The sequence below is a fragment of the Ornithorhynchus anatinus genome, chromosome 17 (genome assembly GCF_004115215.2).
Source record: "Ornithorhynchus anatinus isolate Pmale09 chromosome 17, mOrnAna1.pri.v4, whole genome shotgun sequence".
Classification (NCBI taxonomy): domain Eukaryota; kingdom Metazoa; phylum Chordata; class Mammalia; order Monotremata; family Ornithorhynchidae; genus Ornithorhynchus; species Ornithorhynchus anatinus.
Window position 1 is genome coordinate 37,348,079 of NC_041744.1, and position 23,576 is coordinate 37,371,654.

Consider the following 23,576-nt stretch of genomic DNA (forward strand, 5'->3'; position numbering starts at 1 on the left):
AGCTCACACTCTTTGTTCTTCCCAAACTAAACCATTCACTGTGCCTCCTTCTCAATCTCCCACCTTCGATCCTTGCTCACACCCTCCCTCCCTCAAAATTGCCCCTCTCCCCTGATTTCAGAGCGCTTCTGAAATCCCATCTCCTCCCGGAGGCTTTCCCTGATTAATTTCTCTTCATTCACTCATTCAATCTTAGTTATTAAGTGCTCACTGTGTGCAGAGCACTGTACTAAGTGCTTGGGGAAGTACGATACAGCAATAAAGAGCGCCAATCTCTGCCCGTAACGAGCTCGCAGTCTAGCGGGGGGGGGCAGACATCAATACAAATGAACGGACAGCAAAATAAATAAATAAAATGACAGCTATATAAAGTGGTGTGGGGCAGGGAGGGGGAGAAGAGCAAAGGGAGCAAGTCGGGGTGACGCCGAAGGGAGTGGGAGATGAGGAAAAGTGGGACTTAATCTGGGAAGGCCTCTTGGAGGAGATGGGCCTTCAGTAAGGCCTATTGCCTTAATAATTATAATGCTGGTATTTGTTAAGCGCTATGTGCCGAGCACCGTTCTATGCGCTGGGGTAGACATAGGGGAATCAGGTTGTCCCACATGGGGCTCACAGTCTTAATCCCCATTTTACAGATGAGGTAACTGAGGCCCAGAGAAGTTAAGTGACTTGCCCAGTCACACAGCTGACAAGTGGCCGAGCCGAGATTCGAACTCATGACCTCTGACTCTAAAGCCCGTGCTCTTTCCACTGAGCCACGCTGCTTCTCTTCCAACTATGACCTCATCATGCTTTTGCACTCTCAGCCCCCGGTCCTATTTTTTTCTCCTCGTTGATCGATCAATTCTACTATTTAAAGACCTCTGTTATCCGTGATTATTTTCCATCTCCTTCCCCGACTAGATTTCTAAGCTTTCTGAGGGCAGAGATCATGCTGGCATTCTCCACTGTTGCTTGCCTGGCGCTTAGCACACTGTTCTGCGCCCAGCAGGGGCTCAATAAACCCGACCGGCACACTAATGGATAGGTTTCTGCCCGATGGGCGAACTTGATGGTTGTTGGCTTTGTAGATTGTGAGCACCACGAGAGAGTGGAAAGAGCCCGGGCTTGGGAGTCAGAGGACGTGGGTTCTAATCCCGGCCCCGCCGCCTCTCGGCTGTGTGACTTTGGGCAAGTCACTTCGCTTCTCTGGGCCTCAGTGACCTCTTCTGGAAAATGGGGATGAAGACTGTGAGCCCCACAGGGGACAATCTGATTGCGTCCCTCCTAGCGCTTAGAACAGTGCTTGGCACGTAGCGCTTAACAGATGCCATCACTATTATGTCTAATTCCCCCTTGTGTATTGTTTCCCGGATCTCAGCAGAGGATCCCGCACAGGGTGGGCGCTCAGAAAGTCGTCTGTGACTACTGGCCGGCTGCCTCTGGCTAGCTGACTTGTGGAACGGCTGCCTCTGATTGGCCGCTGCGAGCCCCATCTGCCTCTGGCTGATTGGTTGGCTGTTTTGACTGACGGACGGGCTGACTGACGGGCTGACTGACAGGCCGTCCAGCCAACCAGCGCACTGACTGATCGGCTGATCCTGAGCAGGCAAGACCGAGAATTTCAACCCAACCGCTTTTACCTCCCGAGCTCCTTACGGTGATAACAGAGGCAGCGTGGCCCAGTGGAAAGAGCCCGGGCTTGGGAGTCAGAGGTCGTGGGTTCGAATCCCGCCTGTGCCACTTGTCAGCTGGGTGACTGTGGGCATGTCGCTTTGCTTCTCTGTGCCTCAGTTCCCTCGTCTGTAAAATGGGGATGAAGACTGTGAGCCTTACATGGGGCAATCTGATTACACTGTATCTACCCCAGCGCTCTGCACATCGGAAGCGCTTAACAAATACCAACATTATTATTATTTACTGAGCGCTTCCGATGTGCAGAGCGCTGCTCTGAGGCCTTGGGAGAGCACCCTTTCCCTCACCTCCCACTCCCTTCTGCATCGCCCTGACTTGCTCCCTTTGCTCTCCGGCACTGATGTCTTTTATCTGTCATTTGATTTTTTGCATCTGATGTCCGTCTAGACTGTGAGCTCGTTGTGGGCGGGGATTGTCCCTGTGTAGTGTCGCGTCGCACTTTCCCAAGCGCTCAGTACAGTGCTCTGCACACAGTAAGCGCTTAATAAATGCGAGAGAATGAACGGACGAACCGAATTTGCAGACCCGTTCCCCGCCCGTACCGAACTCACGGCCTAGAGGAGACAGACACCGATAGGAATGTTTAGATTCCACTCCCCTGACTCCCCGCCCTTTGCTTGTCCGCTCAACCGTCTATATCTTCAGCACCCTATTTATTTTGTTTAATGAGATGTACATCACCCTGATTCTATTTAGTTGCCATTGTTTTTATGAGATGTCCTTCCCCTCGACTCTATTTATTGCCACTGTTCTTGCCTGCCCGTCTCCCCCGATCAGACTGCGAGCCCGTCGAAGGGCAGGGACCGTCTCTCTATCTGTTGCCGACTTGTCCATTCCAAGCGCTTAGTACGGCGCTCTGCACATAGTAAGCGCTCGATAAATGCTATTGAATGAATGAATGAATGCTTGATGATATTAATTATCGTGGTACTTATTAAGTGCCATGTACTGTGCGAAATACAAAATAATTGGATCGGACCCAGTCCCTGTCCCACGTGGGGTTCGCAGTCTAAGGGGGAGCCCGCGCAGGCGTTTAATCCTCATTTTACAGGTGAGGAAACTGAGGCCCAGGGAAGTTAAGAGACTTACCCAAGGTAACACAGCAGGCAAGCGACGGAACGGGAATTAAACCCCACGTCTCCTGGCTCCCGGCGCTGTGCTCTATCCATCAGTCCACGCTGCTTCTTCCCTTCCGCCCCACTCTGCCCTCTTTAAACTTTTCTCATTATTATGACTTTTTTTAAAAAATGACCCATTTCCCCAAACGTTATAAATTTGGAAACAATGCCAATCACTGAGATTTGCTGATCTCCTACTGCGTGCGGCGAATAAACTGAGCTGCCCTAAATCAAGGAACGTATTGATTTGCCCCAGTGCTTAGCACAGTGTAAGAGTTGGCTTAAACACCATGTCTACGGTCCCTGGCGAGCTGATCGGGTGCCGGCATGTCCGTTGAAAATCCCGAAGACTGAGGGCCGCGCGATCCTCACCTGAATCGAGAGTGCTTCTTCAGGGGACCCCCTGCCGCCTTCCGCTCCATCTTGCCCCCGCCCCCCGACCCTGGCCTTCCTTTTCCAGCTCGCGAACGGCATCGTGAGAAGCAACGTGGCCTAGACGGGAGGCCGGGAGCCCGAAGACCTGGCTTCTAATACCGGCTCTGTCATTTCTCTCCTCTGTGACCTTCTGCAAGTCACTTCCATTCCTCTGTGCCTCAGTTTCCTCATCTCTAAAATCCCTTCTCCTTAGACTGCGAGCCTCCCGTGGGGCAAAGACTATGTCTGATTTGCTTCCGGCGTAGTGCTCGGCACGTGGTAACCGTGTAAAAATACCACTGTAATTATCATTACCATCATTATTATCATTACTGAGGCAACCGTCCTTTATCTCTGCCGGACAGGGGACGGACCGGCCGAAGGATGGCGGCCAAAGGTTGGCCGACCCGGACCTGGGTCCGGGCCTCGGGCCCTCGGGCCCTCGGACCTGAAACGGCGGCCGGCTCAGCGGGCGGGTAGTTGGACAACCGGGCAGGCGGACAGTGAGGAAACCGGACAGAGGGATGGGGGACAACGGGCCGGCAGACAGACGAAGAGCGGGCGAAGAGGCGGACAAGGGGACAGCCGGACAGAGGGCCAGCAGGACGGAGAGATGGCCAGACAGAGGGATGGCGGGGCAGGCGGACCGGCAGGCAGCCGAACAGAGGGGCGGGTGAACAGTGAGACGGGCAGGCAGCAGCGGGTGGACAGAAGGACAACGGGGCAGGCGAAGAGGGGCGAGAGGACAGCGACGCAGGCGGGGAGCGAAAGGTGGACGGACGGACGGCGGGGCGGGCAGACGGCCGGGGAACCGGACGGCCGGACACCGGGCCGGGTGGCCAGAGGAACAGGCGGAGAGCTGGTTACTGGGCATCAGGGCAGGTGGACGGGAGAACCGTGGAGCGGGGGACGGCAGGCCAGGTGGACAGCGGGAGAGGTGGGCGGCCAGGAAGGTGGCCAGCTGGACATCCAGGCATCGGGGCGGGTGGACAGGAGGGCAGTGGAGCAAGAGAACGGCGGGGCAGATGGACAGATGGCAAGGTGGACAGACGGGTAGGCGAGGAGCTGAACGGCCGGACTTCGGGCCGGGCAGACGGGAGGGGGGTGACGATGGTGACGACGATCGTGGCGTCCGTTGTGAGTCTGGCACGCTGTTCTAAGCGCTGGGGTAGATGCAAGATAATCGTGCGCGGCGGGCGGAGAGATGGCCGTGGCTCGGGAGGAAGGGGGCTGGACATGGGGGCGAGGCAGAAGGTGGCAGATGGAGAGATGGCCGGGGGGGGGGGGGGGGGGGGGGGGAGGAAGCCGGACCTCGGGGCAAGCGGCCGGCAGGGTAGAGAAGCAACGTGGCTCAGTGGAAAGAGCACGGGCTTTGGAGTCAGAGGTGATGGGTTTGAATCCCGGCTCGGCCACTTGTCAGCTGGGTGACTTTGGGCAAGTCACTTCACTTCTCGGTGCCTCAGTGACCTCATCTGGAAAATGGGGATGAAGACTGTGAGCCCCACGTGGACAACCTGATTCCCCTGTGTCTACCCCGGCGCTTAGAACAGTGCTCGGCACATAGTAAGCGCTTAACAAACACCGACATTATCAGAGGGCCCGGAGGGCGGCGGGGCAGACGGAGAGATGGCCCGGGGGGAGGTGGCCAGCCGGAAAGGCAGGCATGGGGGCGGGCCGCGGGGAGGTGGACATCGGGGGCCCCCGGGGGGTCCGGCCCGGTCCGGCGGGGTCCCGTCCGGTCCGACGGGGTCCCGCCCGGTCCGATGGGGTCCGGGACGGTCCGATGGGGTCCCGTCCCGTCCGACGGGGTCCGGTCCTGTCCGATGGGGTCCGGTGGGGTCCGGCGGGGTCCGGCGGCGTCCGATGGGGTCCGGCGGGGTCCGGTGGCGTCCGATGGGGTCCGGGAGGGCCCGGCGGCGTCCGGCCCCCGGCGGGGCGTGTCTGCGAGCGGCGGGGCGGTCCCCCGCGGCCGGCCCGGAAGAGGCGGCCTTGCTCCGTCCGTGTCCCCGTCCGTGGGTGTGCGGGGAGGCGGGCGGCCGGGGCCGGGACCGGCGGGGCCATGGCTTGGCGCTGGCTGCGGGGCGGGGGCCGGGGGTGGGGGGGCCGGGGGGGTCGGGGCCCGGGGTGGGGCGGGGGTCCGCGCCGCCAGATCGGGGGAGCCGGAGACTTCCTGCAGCGGAGCCCGGTGCCCACCCTGCACTACCAGCAGAGCCTGCCCCGGTGAGCCACCCCCACCTCCCCCCCGCGGGACCCTCCCCGCCACCGACAGACCCCGGACCCCCTGCGGGACGGCCCCCCGACCCCCAGCCTCGCTCCCCCACCGCATCGCCCGCCCCCAGACCGGGACCCCCTAAACACACACACACACGCCCGAGCCCACCGTCCCCCGGCCTGCCTCCCCCTTCCACCCGCATTCATTCATTCATCTCTTCACCCAGTCGTATTTATTGAGCGCTTACTATGTGCAGACCAGGACCCCCCTGAACACACCCACACAAGCCCAACCCCACCGCCCCCCGGCCTGCCTCCCCTTACCCCCCCAGGCCAGGACCCCTTAAATACACCCCCCCAAACACAATGACACACACACACACCCCGCCCCCCGGCCTGCCTCCCCTTCCGCCCGCAGACCAGGATCCTTTAAATTCCACACACACCCAGACCTCCCCACCGCCCCCCGGCCTGCCTCCCCCTGCCCCCCCAGACCAGGACCCCTTCCTCTTGCCCGCCTTCCTCGGCCCGGGACCCTTTTTTCTCCCCCCCCAGGCGGGACCCCCCCCCCCACCCTCACCCCTGCAAACGGCATGGCCCACTCCCGACTCCCCCGCCCCCCCCGGGACAGGACCCCCTCCGTCCCCCCCCCCGGCCCAGGCCCTCGCCCTCCCCTCCTCCACCCCCTTGGACCGCCCCCTGCCCTTCCCTCCCCTCCCCTTGGGCCTCCAACTAGGGGAGAGGTGAGGAGGCGGGCCTGGCCGCCCCGGTCCAGCCGCAGGGGTGACCCCTCCCCAGCCCGGCCTTCCACTTTGGAGGGTCCCTGGGCAGCCCCACCCCCGGCCTGGGCCGAGCAGGGGCCCCCCGGACACAGCATCACCCCCGGGGCGGGGCAGAACTCGGCCCCACCGTGGCGGGACCGATGCCCGAGCCCGGCCCTCGGGGTGACCCCCCCCCAGCTCCCGGGCCCGGTCACCGGTCCAGTCCCGTCCCATCTGCTGCTCCCTGCACGACGCCCGGGCTTGGCGTCCGGTATAAGAGCCGAACAAAGCCCCTCCTCGTCACTTGGACATTTTTCGTGACCCTGCGGCCGAGGGAGACCGTACCCTACAAAGCTTTTCCGCGGGCAGCGGAACCTTTTCTTTCCCAGATTAAGGACGTTCTTCAGGACTCCCGTCCTAGCAGTCAGGAAGGTCGTCGTGAGAGCGACGACCCCGACGACCTCCAGGATCCGCGGCGACGGTCCGGGATCGCCGAACCCCCCGGCCCGTTGGGGTTTATAAATAGTAGCGGCGACATTTATCGAGTGGCCGCCCGGGAAGCGCGGAGTAACAAAGTAACAACCGGTGCTAAAAATAAATCAGGCCCACCGTGGAGGCCCGGCGGGAGGATCCGAGAGGATCCCTTTACTTTTTGCTTTTTTAAATGGTATTTGTTAAACCCCTGGCACCGTGCTAAGCGCTGGGGTGGATGCCAGCTAATCAGGTTGGCCCCAGTCTCCTTCCCACGTGGGGCTCCTGCCCTAAAGTCAGAGGGAGGAGAATTTCGCTCCCATTTTGCAGGTCCGAGGTCACGCGGCAGACAGGTGGTGGAGCGGGGATCTGAACCCAGGGCTCCTGACTCCCAGGCCCGCCGCTCTTGCCGCTGGCTCGTCCCGCTCGAGGACTTAGATCGCCGTCCTCTTCGTTTCACACGTTTCCGCTTTCCCGGCGCTTAGTACGGTGCTCCGCACACGGGAAGCGCTCAATAAATGTGATCGGACGAATGAATTACAACATCCACTGGAAATAAGACTATTTACCCGTTTTTGAAGACGTGATGTAGTCGGCATTCAGGCTAATTTCTAACCTGGATTGCTGTAACGCGGTGGGTCGTGAATTGAGTCGTACATGCCGAGCGCTTAGCGCAGTGCCCTGCACAGAGTAAGCACTCGATCGATATGTTTGAATGAATGAATTCCTTCCATAAACACAATTTAGCACTTGGCGCTGCATCCCGCACTTTGGGTACTTGGTATTCACCCTCCCTCAGCCCCACGGCAGCGATGTACGTATCTGTAATTTATTTAACATCCGTCGCCCTCGCTACGCTCTAATCTCCTTGTGGCCAGGGAACCTGTCTACGAACTCTGTTCAGTTGTACTCTTCCAAGCGCTTAGTACAGGACTCTGCACATAGGTGCTCAGTAATGGTATATTCATTTATTAAAAACTATATCAGACAGCAGAAGGACCAGTCACCCACACGTGTCCGTCCCTAAAAACAAACATTCTGGTTGACAGACCACAGATAGTAAAGACAGGGAAGACCCAGTTTAGGGGGGGATGATTATGGTTTAAAGACAGGCTTCTGTTGAGGCCAGCTCTCATGTGGTTATGAATTTTAGTTTCCGAAGCAAAGTGGCCCATAATGAGCAATTTAAAAAAAAAATCACAAGCTTCTACTAGCACTGACACCAGTTAGGCGAGGTAAAATCCACCACACCCATTAGTTTTTGTGACTCAGAACTCACAGTGGAAAGAGCGTGGGCTTTGGAGTCAGAGGTCATGGGTTCGAGTCCCAGCTCTAGCCACTTGTCAGCTGCGTGACTGAGGGCAAGTCACTTGACTTCTCTGGGCCTCAGTTACCTCATCTATAAAATGGGGATTAACCGTGAGCCTCACACGGGACAACCTGATGACCCTGTATCTACCCCAGCGCTTAGAACAGTGCTCTGCACAGAGTATGCGCTTAACAAATACCAACATTATTATTATTAAATTAATCTTGTTTCAGGAGGATTTGGCACATAAACTCTCCTCTCTGTAAAACTGATTTTTGCCTTTTTTTTTTTCCAGCCTGCCTATTCCCAAGCTAGAAGACACCATGAGAAGATACCTGAATGCCCAAAAGCCTCTTTTAGATGACAGCCAATTCAGGTAGGGCTCAACAGCCCTTCGATAGCATCTTGAATTATGTTTTGGGTATATGAACTCTAAAAGTCTGGTGTCTCTGCCCATTTCAGGAACACAGAGCAACTTTGCAAACGTTTTGAAAACGGAATCGGGAAGGAATTACACGAACAGCTGGTTCTCCAAGATAAGCAGAACAAGCATACGAGTTATATTTCAGGTAGGCGGCTTGGGCTAAGTAAAGAGTGAAATAATAGAGGCTAGGGAATCATTCTTGTTCTGTACTGGAGGACTTGGGTACCTGTTCTCTTTCCATAAACGAATTTGGGGGTCCAGTTTCAAAGAGGAATGGCTCAGTAATGGAGTCGATGAGATTGAATATTTGATCCCCTGAGTGAGAGAATGCCAAATGAAGGAAGCTGACCAAGGAGCTCTGTTTACCTCAGGGGCTGTCAAGGGAAACCTAGCCACTTTGGCGGTTTGGCAGCGTGGACAAAGCCCGAAAATTCATCGCAAAAACATCCCTTTATTGGAGAGGGGAAGAACTGCAGACTCCATGTGTGTCGTATAAGGACTGATGAGGACAGTCTTTTTCCTCAGATGAGTGAAGGGAATTTTCTACTCTTACTTGAGCCACTAATCAGCTGGGGCTAAAGAGCCTCGGACTTGGAAGGTCATGGAAATAGGGATTAATTTGCTTGAGGCTGCATCCTTGGATATGAATTCTTCGCCGGGGTTGGGTTATTGGTGACGTGACTGGCTCTTTGGCCAAGAATTGGTCAGGATTTGCTCTTTGGATCACTTTCCCTCTTGTTTATTGCAGCGTGGACTCGTTTTGTTAAAGCAGTTAATGTGGAAACTCCGGTTGTCGGCCTCGGGGCAAAGGTTAAAACAAGTTTCGGTGCAGTTGCAAGCTCTGCCCGGTTTCCTCCATTAGCTGTCTTCCATCAATTAAGAACAGAGCTCACCCCCACCCCGCTTCCGGCCTCCCTGGACTCCAGGTTTCCGTGACCTCCTGGAGAAGGAGGGACGGGGTCAGGGAACAGGCTGCAGGAGGCAGCGATCCCTCGGTAGGCTTGGCCGGTCCCTGCCAGTGACCCGGGGCACCGGCAGTCAGACTTGACCACGGGCAGATTCAGATTAAAATCTGTGAGAAGCAGGGTGGCCCAATGAGTAGGGCACAGGCCCCCGAGTCGGAAGGACCTGGATTCTAATCCCAGCTCTGCCATTTGTCTGCTGGGTGACCTTGGGCAACTCACTTCACTTCTCTGAGCCTCAGTTACCTCATCTGTAAAACGGGGATTAAGACTGTGAGTCCAATCTGGGTCTGTGACCAACCTGATTAGCTTGAATAATAATAATAATAATTGGGGTATTTGTTAAGCTCTCACTGTGGGCTAGGACCCGTTCTAAGCACTGGGGTAGGAACAGGACACAGTCCATGTCCCACATAGGGCTCACAGCCTTACTCCCCATTTTACAGTTGAGGGAACTGAGGCACAGAGAAATTAAGCGATTTACCCACGGTCACACAGCCGACGGGCGGCATAGACGGGATTAGAACCCAGGTCCTTCTGGCTCCTAGGCCTGTGCTCTATCCAGTAGGCCGCACTGCTTCTCCATCTACCCCAGAGCTTAGTACAGTGCCTGGCACATAGTAAGCACTTAACAGATACCATAAAAAAAAATACTACCCAGAGAAGTGTATTCCACTGGAAAGAGCCCAGGCCTGGGAGGCAGAAGCCTGGGTTCTATTTCTGGCCCCGCCACTTGCTTACTGTGTGACCTCAGGCAAGTCCCTTAACTTCTCTGTGCCTCAGTTTCCTCATCTGTCAAATGGGGATTAAATATCTGCTTTCCCTCCCCCGTAGATCGGGAGCCCCATGGGGAACGGGGACCGTGTCCGATCTGCATGGGTTGTATCCACCCAGGGCTTAGCACAGTGACTGGAACACAGTAAGGACTTCACGGAATTCCATTATCATTAGTATCGTCATTATTAGCACCAGAAAATGTGTTTGGAAAAACCCACCTATGTTCTGCAGCATGGCTCAGTGGAAAGAGCACGGGCTTGGGAGTCAGAGGTCATGAGTTCGAATCCCAGCTCTGCCACTTTCCAGCCGTGTGACTGTGGGCAAGTCACTTCACTTCTCTGTGCCTCAGTTACCTCATCTGTAAAATGGGGATTAACTGTGAGCCTCACGTGGGACGACCCGATTACCCTGTATCTACCCCAGCGCTTAGTACAGTGCTCGGCACATAGTAAGCGCTTAACAAATACCAACATCATCATCATCATCATCATTCTGCAGGCTTTGCCCAGGGTTAGATTTAGTCAGTATCACGTTGGGCAAGATCACCATTTCCACCCCATCTCCTTCCCTGCCTTCAGTTCAGAGGCTTGTTTCTTCTTTTCCACTAAGGGAATATTCTTTTTTCCTCTCCTTAATGAGTATTTCTTTCGCTCCTCCGTCCAAGAGGTAAGTGCCTGGAAACTTGCCGGTCCGACTTCGAGATTTTCAACCAAATTCTCCAGAGGAGAGGAAGCAGCTGGAAAGGAGCGAGTTCTGGCAGCTGCTTAGTTCCACCGAGTAGCGTGGTTATTTCTTTTCCCTTTTTGTGTCTTTAAGAACAGGGAAAGGAGACAGAAAGAGGAAGAACAATAAATTTTCAAAAGGAGACAGAACAGAATAGACGAGACAAAGGAGGAAGAAAATGAGAACAGAGAGAGAGAAATGGAGAAAAGGAAAGGAAAAAAAGCGACACGTAGCTTTTAGGTTAGTGACTGGTCATTTGTCAATGCTACTTTAACCGAGACCACCTTGAGCCAGGCTGATGGCCCATCAATCGGTCCTATTTACTGAGTGCTAGCTGGGTGCAGAGCACTGTACCGAGCACTCGGGAGAGTACATGATAGAGCACGGGCCTGGGAGGACCTGGGTTCTACTACCGACTCTGCCACTTTCTGCTGTGTCCCCTCGGGTAAGTCGCTTCACTTCTCTGGGCCTCAGTTTCCTCATCTGAGACGCAGCGTGGCTCAGTGGAAAGAGCACGGGCTTGGGGGTCCGAGGTCATGAGTTCGAATCCCTGCCCCGCCCCTTGTCAGCTGTGTGACTGGGGGCGAGTCACTTCACTTCTCTGGGCCTCAGTTCCCTCATCTGTAAAATGGGGATGAAGACTGGGAGCCCCACGTGGGACCACCTGATGACCCTGTATCTACCCCAGCGCTTAGAACAGTGCTCTGCACATAGTAAGCGCTTAACAAATACCAACATTATTATCATCTGGGAAACGGGGATTAAGACTGAGAGCCCCACGTGGGACGGGGACTGTGTCCGACCCGATTAGCTTGCATCTACTCCAGCGCTTAGAACAGTGCCGGACACATAGTAAGCACTTAAATACCATCGTTATTGTTTATTGTTATTAATGAGCTTACGGTCTATCCCGGGATTCTGTCTCCAACGTTAACACCAACGCTGTGGGCCTGGGGGATTTGGCTAATGGTTGCCCTCCTACACATCTCTCCTCAGGGATAGGGATGGAGCAACATCTCACGCTTTGTGAAATGGTTTTCTCAGAGGTTCCCTGACGGTGAAGCTAGACCACGCAATGGGCTCTTCCTCACCCTCACTTCGAGAGAACGACTATAATCTGGGTTTTTTTGAAAGGGTGCAGAAAGTGGCTCTTGGATGTTAATAATGATAATAATTGGTAATAATTAGTGCCATTTGTTAAGAACTTAAATTGTGCCAGCCATTCTCTTAAGAGCTGAGGTGGATACAAGTAAATCGAGTTCGACACAGTCCCTGTCCCTCGCGGGGCTCACGGAGAAGCAACGTGGCCTAGTGGATAGAGCACGGGCCTGGGAGTCAGAAGGTTGTGGGTTCTAATCCCGGCCCCGCCACGTGTCTTCTGGGTGACCCTGGGCAAGTCACTTTACGTCTCTGTGCCTCAGTTACCTCATCTGTCAAATGGGGATTGAGACTGTGAGCCCCACGAGGGACAGGGACGGTGTCTGAGCCGATTTGCTTGCATCCACTCCGGCGCTTAGTACATTTCTTGGCACCCGGTAAGCACTTAAATGCCAGTTATTATTATTATCATTATGTATTTAATCCCCATTTTACAGATGAGGGAACTGAGGCCCCGAGAAGTAAAGTGACTTGCTCCAGGTCACACAGCAGACAAGTGGTGGAGCGGAGATTAGAACCCATGACCTACTGACTCCCAGGCCCGTGCTCTATCCACTAGGCCATGCTGCTTCTCTGTGAGGCCACGCTGCGGACGGCGGACGTCTGGCCGCAGGGCAAGGTGAGCCGGCGACGTCCCCTCCTCTACTAGAACCCGCCGGCGGGTCAGCTCTGATTTCTGAGATGTCTTTCGGCGAGAAAAATCAAGCCTGTGGCCAGTTCAGCCCCCGACCTTTGCTCATTCTACAGAGGGGAGGAGGGAATGGAATTCCAACTGCCTCAGGTGAAGCCTCTCTTGGAATAGCCCAGAACACAGCTGAAATTCCCGCTATTTCCCCGGCTCATGCCAAGCATTGGCCTTCCCTGCCTCTCTCCTTACAGAGAGGCTCTTCCGTTCTCCGCTCTTCCCTCCAAAGGAGTTTTTAGAGGCGCTTCTGGAAGAGCTGAGCTTTGGTGCTGAGCAGCGATCTGCCGGTTACTGTTCTTATAAATGAACTTTAAAAATTTCTCCCACTCCCTTCCGAATCACCCTGGTTTGCTCCCTTTATTCCCCACCCCGACTCAGCCCCATGGCACTCAGGTATATATTTGTAATCTATTTAATGTCCGTTCCCCCCCATAGAACGTAAGTTTGCAATGAGCACGTCCGATTGAAGTCCATCCCGAGATATTAGAATCAATGTCGTATTATATGAGTTATATTGTATTCTCCCAGGGTGCTCTGCACAGAGTGCTCAATAAATACGATTAATATATCGCAAAATAAACCTTTCCCCCTGATTTGATTCGTGCCCCGACTATGACCCGCAAGCCCCTTGACCTTCCTTCCCTTGCTATGTGGCTGGCTATTTTATTATTTGTTACCATGGCGGCGACGGGGGGCTGCAGTCTGGGTGGGTTCGCCTCCATCCCAGGAATTTAAGCCTCCGTCCCAGGAATCTATGCTCTCCACCACCTCTCCCCCTTCTCGGGAATTCCAACGAAAGGAATCAGAAGCAGCCCGCCTAGTGCATAGAGCACGGGCCTGGGAATCAGAAGGACCCGCGTTCCCCTCCCTGATCCTCCACTCGTCCGCCGGGCTACCTTGGACAAGTCATCTCACTCCTCCACGCCTCGGTTACCTCGGCTTTCGGCTGTCTCGTGTTTTTTCGGTTTGCGACTCTTGAGTTCGTGGGGTTCGGCCACCCCTGCTCTTGCAAGCGATTGTGAGGCGAACCCGGGGGCGAGGACCGGTGTGCCCGTGACGCGGGGCCCCTCCCCATCAGACCCAGCAGCACAGGCAGTGCAGCGCTTAGCGCGGGACCAGAGAATTTCCCTGCGGCTAAGGAGCACAGGCGGGCCAACTGGATATCGACGTTCCAACCGTCCTAAGGGCCAGCTGACACCTCGGAATCAGACGCTTAGATTTTTCTGGTTGGGCGCCTCTTCTAAAATCCGACCGCGGTGTAACCCGTTCCCACTCTTCGACGGCCGGGATCGGAGGCGGGGTGGAGTTGGGTGGGGAGAAATGCGGTCTCTGCCTTAGAGCTGGAAGCCTCTCCCTCCAGCCAGGTAGAGGCGGATGAGGGATGGCGTCGTCCTCTGGCTTTTATCAACTCCCGCCTGCCCCCTCCCCGGCTTCCCCCCATCTCCGCTGTTTCTCCTGGCTCCTCTGCAAGGATCTTGGCTTGTTTCCTATTTCCTCACAGCCCTCGAGTCTCACGCAGAGTCCTGAGCCGTGTGGAGGATTCGAAAGCCTGCCGCAGCCTCTGATAATAAGATGATGATGATAATGTCGGTATTTAAGCGCTTACTATGTGCAGAGCACCGTTCTAGGCGCCGGGGCAGATACAGGGTGATCAGGTCGTCCCACGTGAGGCTCACGGTTAATCCCCATTTTACAGATGAGGGAACTGAGGCCCAGAGAAGTGAAGTGACTTGCTTACGGTCACACAGCTGACAGGTGGCAGACCCGGAATTCGAACCCATGACCTCCGACTCCCAAGCCCAGGCTCTTTCCACTGATAGGGTACTTACTATGGACCAAGCACTGTTCTAAGCGCTGGTGTAGATACAAGCTAATCAGGTTGGATACAGCCTCTGTCCCACGTGGGCCTCACAGTCTTAATCCCCCTTTTACAGATGAGGTAACTGAGGCCCAGAGGAATTAAGTGACTTGCCTGAGGTCACACAGCAGACATTTGAAAGAGCCAGGGTTAGAACCCAGGTCTTTGAAGCAGCATGGCTCGGCGGAAAGAGCCTGGACTTCGGAGTCAGAGGTCACGGGTTCGACTCCCGGCTCTGCCACCTGTCAGCTGTGTGACTGGGGGCAGGTCGCTTCACTTCTCTGGGCCTCAGTTACCTCATCTGTAAAATGGGGATTAACCGTGAGCCTCACGTGGGACGACCTGGTTATCCCGTACCTACCCCGGCGCTTAGAACAGTGCTCTGCACATAGTAAGCGCTTAACAAATACCAACATTATTATTATTTCTAACTCCCATGCCCGGGTTGTATCACCTAGGGGTGGCCTGCTGGAGATAGTGGACCTAAGTCTCTTCCTTTCTGAGTGTCCTAAACTACAGTCCAGGTTCTGTCGTGAAGCAGCGTGGCTCAGTGGAGAGAGCCCGGGCTTGGGAGTCAGAGGGCGTGGGTTCTAATCCCGGTTCCGCCATTTGTCTGCTGTGTGACCTCGGGCAAGTCACTTAATTCTCTGTGCCTCAGTTACCTCCTCTGTAAAATGGGGAATGAGACTGTGAGCCCCACGTGGGACAGGCGCTGTCCAAGCCGATCTGCCTGTCTCCACCCCAGCGCTTAGAACAGTGCTTGGCACACAGTAAGCGCTTCACAAATGCCATAATTATCATTATTACCTGCTCTCTTCACCCACCATTCCCCAGCTCAAACTCTTTGCTCCTTCCAAGCTCACCTCGTTCACGACTCTCCTCTCTCCGACTCGTTGCTCACGCGCCTCCCCCTGCCTGGAACTTCCTTCGGATCTGCCAGGCCGCAGCTCTCCCTTTTTTTAATTTATTTGCTATTTCTTTAGCGTTTACTATGTTCCAGGCGCCGTACTAAGCGCCGGGGTAGATACGAGTCAATCGGGTTGGACACAGTCGCCGTCCCACACAGGGACGCTACGGGGTAGCGGCGGTCCAGGGAAGTGAAGTGACTTACCCAAGGTCACACAGCAGACAAATGGAGGAGCTGGGAGTAGAACCCAGGTCCCCTGACTCTCAGGCCCGTGCCGTATCCCCTGGGCCACGCTGCTTCTCTAAGCCGTTCCTCTTCGGTCGATCGTATTTATTGAGCGCTTACTGTGGGCAGAGGACGGTACTGAGCGCTTGGGAGAGTACAATATAACGATAAACAGACACATTCCCCGCCCACAGTGAGCTTTCAGTCTAGAATCTGGAGGCACTTCTTCGAGGCGTTCCCCAGTTCATCTCCTCGGCTCCTGGTCCTGTCACCCCAGCGAGGAGCACGGGGGGTGGGTACACGTGAGCGATCGGGAGAAATTTATATACACCCAGTTATTCTTATTAGTCGTAATAATAATGACGACGATAGCACTCGTTCAGTGCTTACTACGTGCCGAGAACTCTTCTAAACACTGGTTAATTAATCATATTGGACACAGTCCCCGCCCCGCGTGGGACTCAGAGTCTCAATCCCCACTTTTCAGATGAGATAACAGAGGCCCAGAGATGTTAAGTGACTTGGTCCAAGGTCCCACAGCAGATGTGCGGCAGAGCTGCGTTTCGAACCCGGGTTCTTCTGACTCCCGGGCCTAGGCTCTATCCACTAAGCCACGCTGCTTCACTCCGCTTCTTTTGGCTTTCTTCTTCCCGTATTCTCCCTCATGCCGACTGTAGCCACGCTTTTCCTTTCGACCTCATTTGATTTCTACCCGCCCGTCTTCCCCACTGGATTGTAAATTCCTTGAGGACGGGAACCTCGCCTCTTCAGTATTGTACCACCTCAGGCCCGGGTCAGGGTCTACCGTGCTGCTGTCGTCCGAGGGCTGCTTTACCGCTGGAAGGCAGGTGCACCGAACCGACGCTGTGCCGCGCGGCTTGACCCGTTCCATCGGAGAGGGCGACGTTCTCATCTTTCCGGAGAATGTGAGCGACTTGCCCAAGGTCCCGCAGTAGGTCGGGGCGGAGTTGGGAGGAGAACCCAGGTCTCCGGACCCCCCACGCTCCTCCCGCTCGGCCGAATCGCCGAAGGAGAGGACAGCAGGGTCGGTGGCGAGGAGAAGGATGGTGGCGTTGGCGGTGATGGCATCTCGGACTTCAATTTCGTCGATTCCGGGACAGGGAGCCGAGAGATCTGGGTTCCCCTTACCGGCTGGGCGACCTTGAGCAAGTCATTTCACCTCTCCTGTCCTCGGTTTTCCGCAACTGGAAAACGGAGATTCCCCACCCTGCAGCCGATCTGAATGTATCGTGTCGCTCGGCACGGTGCTTGGCACAGAGTAAGCACTGAACGGACACCAGGATAGTATTTCTGTTATCAGTAGAGAGGCTGGGACCTGGGCCCCTAGTTGCCTCGGGGAGAGGCAAGGGGGGATTTGTGGGCACCCGGCCCCAAGGAAGGGAGCGTAGGAACGATTTGAGAAAGGAATCCGCTGCACGCGCATTTCCGAACTCCGTAACGGTGGGACACATTTCCTCCCGGAATGGCTCTCCCGGATTATCTGTCTTTGCCTGTACAAATTTACTCTTCAAAGTTTTATCCAAGGTACAACAAGCCCCCCTTTCCTCATTCCCTTCTGCGTCACCCTGGCTTGCTCCCTCTATTCATCCCCCCGTCGCGGGCCCCCCGGCACTTACGTACATATCATTCCCCTGTATCTACCGCAGCCCTTAGGACAGTGCTGTGCACGTAGTAAACATTTAACAAATACCAACATCATTATTATCTCATTTATTTACCGATACTAATGTCTGTCTCCCCCTCTAGACTGTAAGCTCGTTGTGGGCAGCGAAGGCATCTGTTTCGCTCTCATTCACCCCACACATCCAATCCGTCACCAAAACCTGCCCATCTCACCTTGACAACCTCGCCGAGATCTGCCCTTTCCTCTCCATCTAAACCGCTATCACATTAGTACAGACACTCATCCTATCCTGATCGGACCGCCGCGTCGGCCTCCTTTCTACCTCCCAACCTCCTGTCTCTCCCCACTTCAATCTATACTTCACTCCGCTGCCCGGATTATCTTTCTATAGAAACGCTCCGGGCATGTCACCCCTCCCCTCCAAAATCTCCAGCGGTTGCCTCTCAACCTCCGCAAAACTCCTCACTGCTGGCTTCAAAGCTGACCGTCCCCTTGCCCCCTCCTACCTCACCTCCCTTCCCTCCTTCTCCGGCCCGGCCCGCACGCTCCGCTCCTCTGGGGCCGCTCACCTCCTCACCGTCCCCCGTTCTCGCCCGTCCCGCCGTCGACCCCCGGCCCACGTCCTACCACTGGCCTGGAACGCCCTCCCTCCTCAAATCCGCCAAACAATCACACTTCCCCGCTTCAAAGCCCTACTGAAGGCTCACCTCCTCCAGGAGGCCTTCCCAGACTAAGCCCCCCCCTTTCCCTCAACTCCCCCTCCCCATCGCCCCGACCCGCTCCCACAGCACTTGTGTATATAGGTACGTATCTGTAATTCTACTTATTGACATTAATGCCTGTGTACCTTTTTGGATGTGTATTCATCTATAATTCTATTTATAGTGATGCTATCGATGCCCGTTTGCTTTCGATGCGTGTCTCCCCCCTCCTAGACTGTGAGCCCGTTGCGGGCGGGGATCGTCTCTATCTCTGAATTGCACTTTCCAAGCGCTTAGTTCGGTGCCCTGCACGCGGTAAGCGCTCACCGAATACGCCCGAATGAACGAATGAATGTTTATCGCCATACGGCGCTCTCCCGAGCGGTCGGGACGGCGCGCGGCGCGCAGTCAGAGCTCGATAAATACGATCGGACGAATGAATGACTTCGCTCCCTTCCCAGGTCCCTGGTTCGATATGTACCTGGCAGCCCGCGACCCCGTCGTGCTGAATTTTAATCCGTTCATATCTTTCAACCCCGACCCGAAGCCCGAGTACAACGACCAGCTGGTCCGGGCGACGAACCTGACGGTGTCGGCCGTGCGCTTCCTGAAGACGCTGCGGGCGGGCCTCCTGGAGCCGGAGGTCTTCCACCTCGACCCGGCCAGGAGCGACACGGACGCCTTCAAGAGGATCATCCGGTGGGTGCCGCCCTCCCTCTCCTGGTACGGCGCCTACCTGCTCAACGCCTACCCGCTGGACATGTCGCAGTACTTCCGGCTCTTCAACTCGACCCGCGTCCCGAAGCCGGGGCGGGACGAGCTGTTCACCGACGAGACGGCCAGGCACCTCCTCGTGCTGAGGAGGGGGAACCTCTACGTCTTCGACGTCCTGGACCGGGACGGGAACGCGGTCCCGGCCGCCGAGGTCGGGGCCCGCCTGCGGTCCGTCCTGGCCGACGGCAGCCCCCGGCCCGAGTTCCCGCTGGCCTACCTGACCGGCGAAGACCGCGACGTCTGGGCGGGGCTGAGGCGGGAGCTGCTCAACAGCGGCAACGCGGAGGCCCTGCGGGCCGTGGACTCGGCCGTCTTCTGCCTGTGCCTGGACGACTCCCCCATCCGCGACCCGGTCCACCTGTCCCACAGCATGCTGCACGGGGACGGGACCAACCGCTGGTTCGACAAGTCCTTCAACCTCATCGTCGCCGCCGACGGGCAGGCGGCCGTCAACTTCGAACACGCCTGGGGCGACGGGGTGGCCGTGCTCAGGTTCTTCAACGAGGTGTTCGGGGACAGCACCCGGGCGCCCGCCGTCTCGCCCCACGAGCCCCTCCCCGCCCCGGCCGACGCGGCCGTGAGGAGGCTCGACTTCGTGCTCAACGACGCCCTGCGGGCCGGGATCGCCAAGGCCCGGGAGAGGTTCGACGCGGCCACGGGCTCCCTGACCGTGGACTTCGTCCAGTTCCACAAGGGGGGGAAGGGGTTTCTGAAGAAGCGCAAGGTGAGTCCGGACGCGGTGGCCCAGCTGGCCTTCCAGATGGCCTTCCTCCGCCAGTTCGGCCAGACGGTGGCCACTTACGAGTCCTGCAGCACGGCGGCCTTCAAGCACGGCCGCACGGAGACCGTGCGGCCCGCCTCCGTCCACACCAAGCGCTGCTCCGAGGCCTTCGTCGGAGCACCCGCCGGGCACGACGTGGCGGAGCTCCGGGCCCTGGTGGACCAGTGCTCCAAGTACCACACCCAGTTGACCAAGGAAGCGGCCATGGGTGAGTGGGGCGTGGGGCGGCCGGGGAATGTCTCTCTCCTGCCGTTACGTGTTGTCCTCTCCCGAGGGTTTAGTGCAGCGCTCTGCACGCGGTAAGTGCTCAGTAAATACGACCGACTGACTGAGGGAGTGCCCCCCCTCCCGCCCCTCCCCCAGCTGGGCGGTCTTTGCGAGCAGCCGATTAGCCCAGAAGCAGAGGGGCCCCCCTGGACGGGAGTCGCCGCTTGCCGGCCGCGTGACCTTGGGCGAGTCGTTTCCCCTCTCCGTTTCTCAGTTACCTCATCTGTACAGAAGGGATTTGATACCTGTTCCCCCTCCCTCTCCAGCTGGGAGACAGGGACTCCCACTGACCTGATTATCCTCTGTCTGCCCCAGTGCTCGGCCCTTAGCGAGTGCTTAACAAATGGCAGTTATCGTCGTCATTATCGTCATCATCATCATCAACAATTTATGCTCTAGCCCTAGGCCCAGCCCCTCGACAAATGGTAGTTCTCTATCCTGATGCATTAAACGAGGTTACTAAAAAACAGGCAAAGTTTGCAACCCTTTGGCCTGCGGAGGAGACCCGTGCCGGACCAGCTTCGGCGTGGTGGTTAACGAGGGCGCTCTCTGAGGGAGAATTCAGGTCTCTGAACTCATCTGAAACTTTGCCTATTTTTTAGAAGGCGAACAGGTATAGGATCCCTTTTTGCGAGGTAACTGAGGAGCAGGGGAAGAGAAATGACTTGCCCAGGGTCACACGCAGCCTGAGAACCCTGGTCTCCCGACTGTGGGCCCCGTCCTCGAGGACACGCTGCTTCTCTGCGCTACCCCAACTGTCGTCGAGTGAGTCTCTGGAGAAATTCATCCCGCGCTCAGGTCCTGCGCTGTGGCCCCAGCCTGGAGGCAGCTCAGGTCCAGCCGCAGCACCCCCCGCTACCTTCAAGCTTCTTCCCTGACACCTTCATAGCTTCCTCTCTCGCCGTCAGACTCGCTGCTTGGGAACGAATCTCCTCTCGGGGGGGAGTGAGAAAGGGGTCGGGGGAGGAAGAGACAAGCTAGTAGATGAGGTTGAGGGCAATAGAGATTGCAAACTGGGGAAGAGGGGGAGAAGAGCGTGCTGGAAAGTTAACGATCGGGGGTTTCCGCCCGACGTGCAGGGGGCCGTCCAGGCATCGGAGGGGCTTGAGGAGTGAGGGGGTGGGCGCAAAATGAGGTCTGGGAGACACGATCTGGCCAGGGGAGTGAAGCTTGGACCGGAGAAGGTCGAGGCTGGAGGCAGGGGAGGTCAGCGAGGAGGAAGCCGACGCCGACGTCAAGCCGGGGCGGGGCAAGTACCCGGCTCGATGCGGCGGCCATTTGGACGGAGAGGAAGGGGAGGGTTCTGGGACTGTTGCGGAGGAAGAACCGGCGGGATTCGGTGATGGGCCGAGGGCGCCGGTTTAAAGCGAGAGAGGAGTCAAGGGTGAGGCCGAGGTTCTGGGGTTTAGAGATGGGAAAGTGGGCGAGAGGGGAGAATTGGGGCCGGGGGAGACTAATCGAGCTTGACGTGCCGGGAGACTATCCCCATTTTACAGATGAGGTAACTGAGGCACAGAGAAGTGACTTGCCCACTGTTGGATCGGGCAGGAATTCACAGATTCCTACTTAATTTTACTTTTTTCTTTTAACGGCCTTTATTAAGTGCTTACCGTGTGCCAGGCACTGTAGTAAATTCTGGGGTAGATTCCTCTTGCTGTCAGCTCGCTGTGGGCAGGGAATGTGTCTATTATTGTGTTGTACTCGCCCCAGAGCTTACTGCAGTGCTGTGCACACAGTAAGTGCTCGATAAATACCATTGGATGATGAAGCTAATCAGGTTGGACACCGCCATGTTCCACATGGGGCTCACAGTCTTGATCCCCATTTTATGGATGAGGTAACTGAGGCCCAGAGAAGTGAAATGACTTGCCCAGGGTCACACAGCAAACAAGTGGCGGAGCCCGAGTTAAAACCCAGGTTCTAACTCCGACGCCGTTCCCTACCTACTAGGCCACGTTGCTTCTCTGCCGTACCCCGACTAGGGTCGACTGAGTCTGTAGAGAAATTCGCCCTGCGCTGACATCCTTGGCTCTTACTGTTATTATTAATAATAATGGTGTTTGTTAAGGGCTTACTACGTGCCAAGCACTGTTCTGAGCGCTGGGGTAGATACAGAGTAATCAAGTTGTCCCACGTGGGGCCTCACACTTTTAATCCCCATTTTACAGATGAGGTAACTGAGGCCCAGAGAAGTTAAGTGACTTGCCCAGATCACATAGGAGACAAGTGGCAGAGGCGGGTTTAGAATAAATGTTGGTATTTGTTAAGCGCTTACTATGTGCAGAGCACTGTTCTAAGCACTGGGGTAAATACAGGGTAATCAGGTTGCCCCATGTGAGACTCATGGTTAATCCCCATTTTACAGATGAGGTAACTGAGGCCCAGAGAAGTTAAGTGACTTGTCCACAGTCACACCGCTAAGTGGCGAAGGCGGAATTAGAACCCACGTCCTCTGACTCCCAAGCCCGGGCTCTCTCCGCTAAGCCACGCTGCTCTTCTGTTCCCTCAGGTCAAGGGTTTGACCGACACCTGTTCGCGCTGCGGTACTTGGCGGCGGCAAAAGGCGGCTCCTTGCCCGACTTCTACCGGGATCCGGCGTACGTTCAGATCAACCACAACATCCTGTCGACCAGCACGCTGACCAGCCCGGCCGTGAACCTCGGAGGGTTCGCGCCGGTGGTGCCGGACGGCTTCGGCATCGGCTACGGCGTGCACGACGACTGGATCGGCTGCAACGTCTCCTCTTACCCCGGCCGAGACGTCAAGGCTTTCCTTCAATGCGTGCACAAGTCCTTGGATGACATATTTAATGTCTTGGACGGGAAACCCATCCAAAATTAACCTTTTGGACACGCGCTGTCGGAACAGAACTTACCCCTAATCGCGCCCGATAGGCAAAAATCAGAGTTAACCGGGAGGCAGCCTTCTCTCGGGGATTTTGTGAAGTAACTCATCCCGGGGAGGTGACGGGGAACGGTCCGGTGACCTTGGACGTCTAATCCGTCAATCGTGCCGGTCTGGAGTAGGACCAGATCGTGTCTTAAAATAGCAGCCAAAGCTCGTTTCACCCGAGCGTTGGATTGGAAAACCGTAATTTATTGCCTCCGCAGAGATCGGGCACACTTTGCTACGCCTTGGGAACTACTACTGAAACTCCAGATTCTCTTCTCCACAGCGTTTAAAAAGAAAATGAAATGGAAGTACAGATGATTGGTCTTTATGTGCTCAGGCCAAGTCCAGAGGCGCCTTCCCTCCGTGAGAGTAGCCTCCCCACGGGTAGGGGAAGGTCGCTTCTGGCCCGGCTGGCTTGGACGACCTCTGGATTTGCTTTTTAATAATGGACGGTGTGATTGAGGTCCCAGTCGTCTGAAATGGACTGCCTTGATTTGATCAGATGTACAATAAATATTCTTTTAAGGAAATGTAAGATGATGACGCTCACGGGCAAAGAGAAACGTGCCGTTTTAATTTAAATATCCCCAAACCGGGAACTCGTCAACCCCCACCTCTTTCTCCTCCTGATTTCTCCTTCGGCGGGTTCATTCTGGTGGCAAAAGTAAGAGGGGGGGTCTGCTCACTGGTGCCACGTCTCCTCCCCGACCAAGAACTTCCAGCAGTTGCCCACCCACCTCCGCATCGAACGGAAACTCCTTACCGTCGGCTTTAAAGCGGTCGATCGCCTAGCCTCCTCCTTCCTCGCCCCTCTGCTCTCCTACCACAACCCAGCCCGC

At 56.2% G+C, this 23,576-nt stretch overlaps 1 protein-coding gene across 1 annotated transcript; it reads left to right on the plus strand.

The window, feature by feature from the left end:
* Nucleotides 1-5,322: 5,322 nt before the first annotated feature.
* On the plus strand, nucleotides 5,323-23,294 carry CPT2 (carnitine palmitoyltransferase 2; the record flags this gene model as incomplete). The annotated part of the gene is made up of 5 exons (XM_029082140.2): nucleotides 5,323-5,426; nucleotides 8,254-8,334; nucleotides 8,421-8,527; nucleotides 18,485-19,786; nucleotides 22,355-23,294. Coding segments are annotated over 5 exons (1,926 nt in total), but the record flags the coding sequence as incomplete, so codon positions are not given.
* Nucleotides 23,295-23,576: the final 282 nt, after the last annotated feature.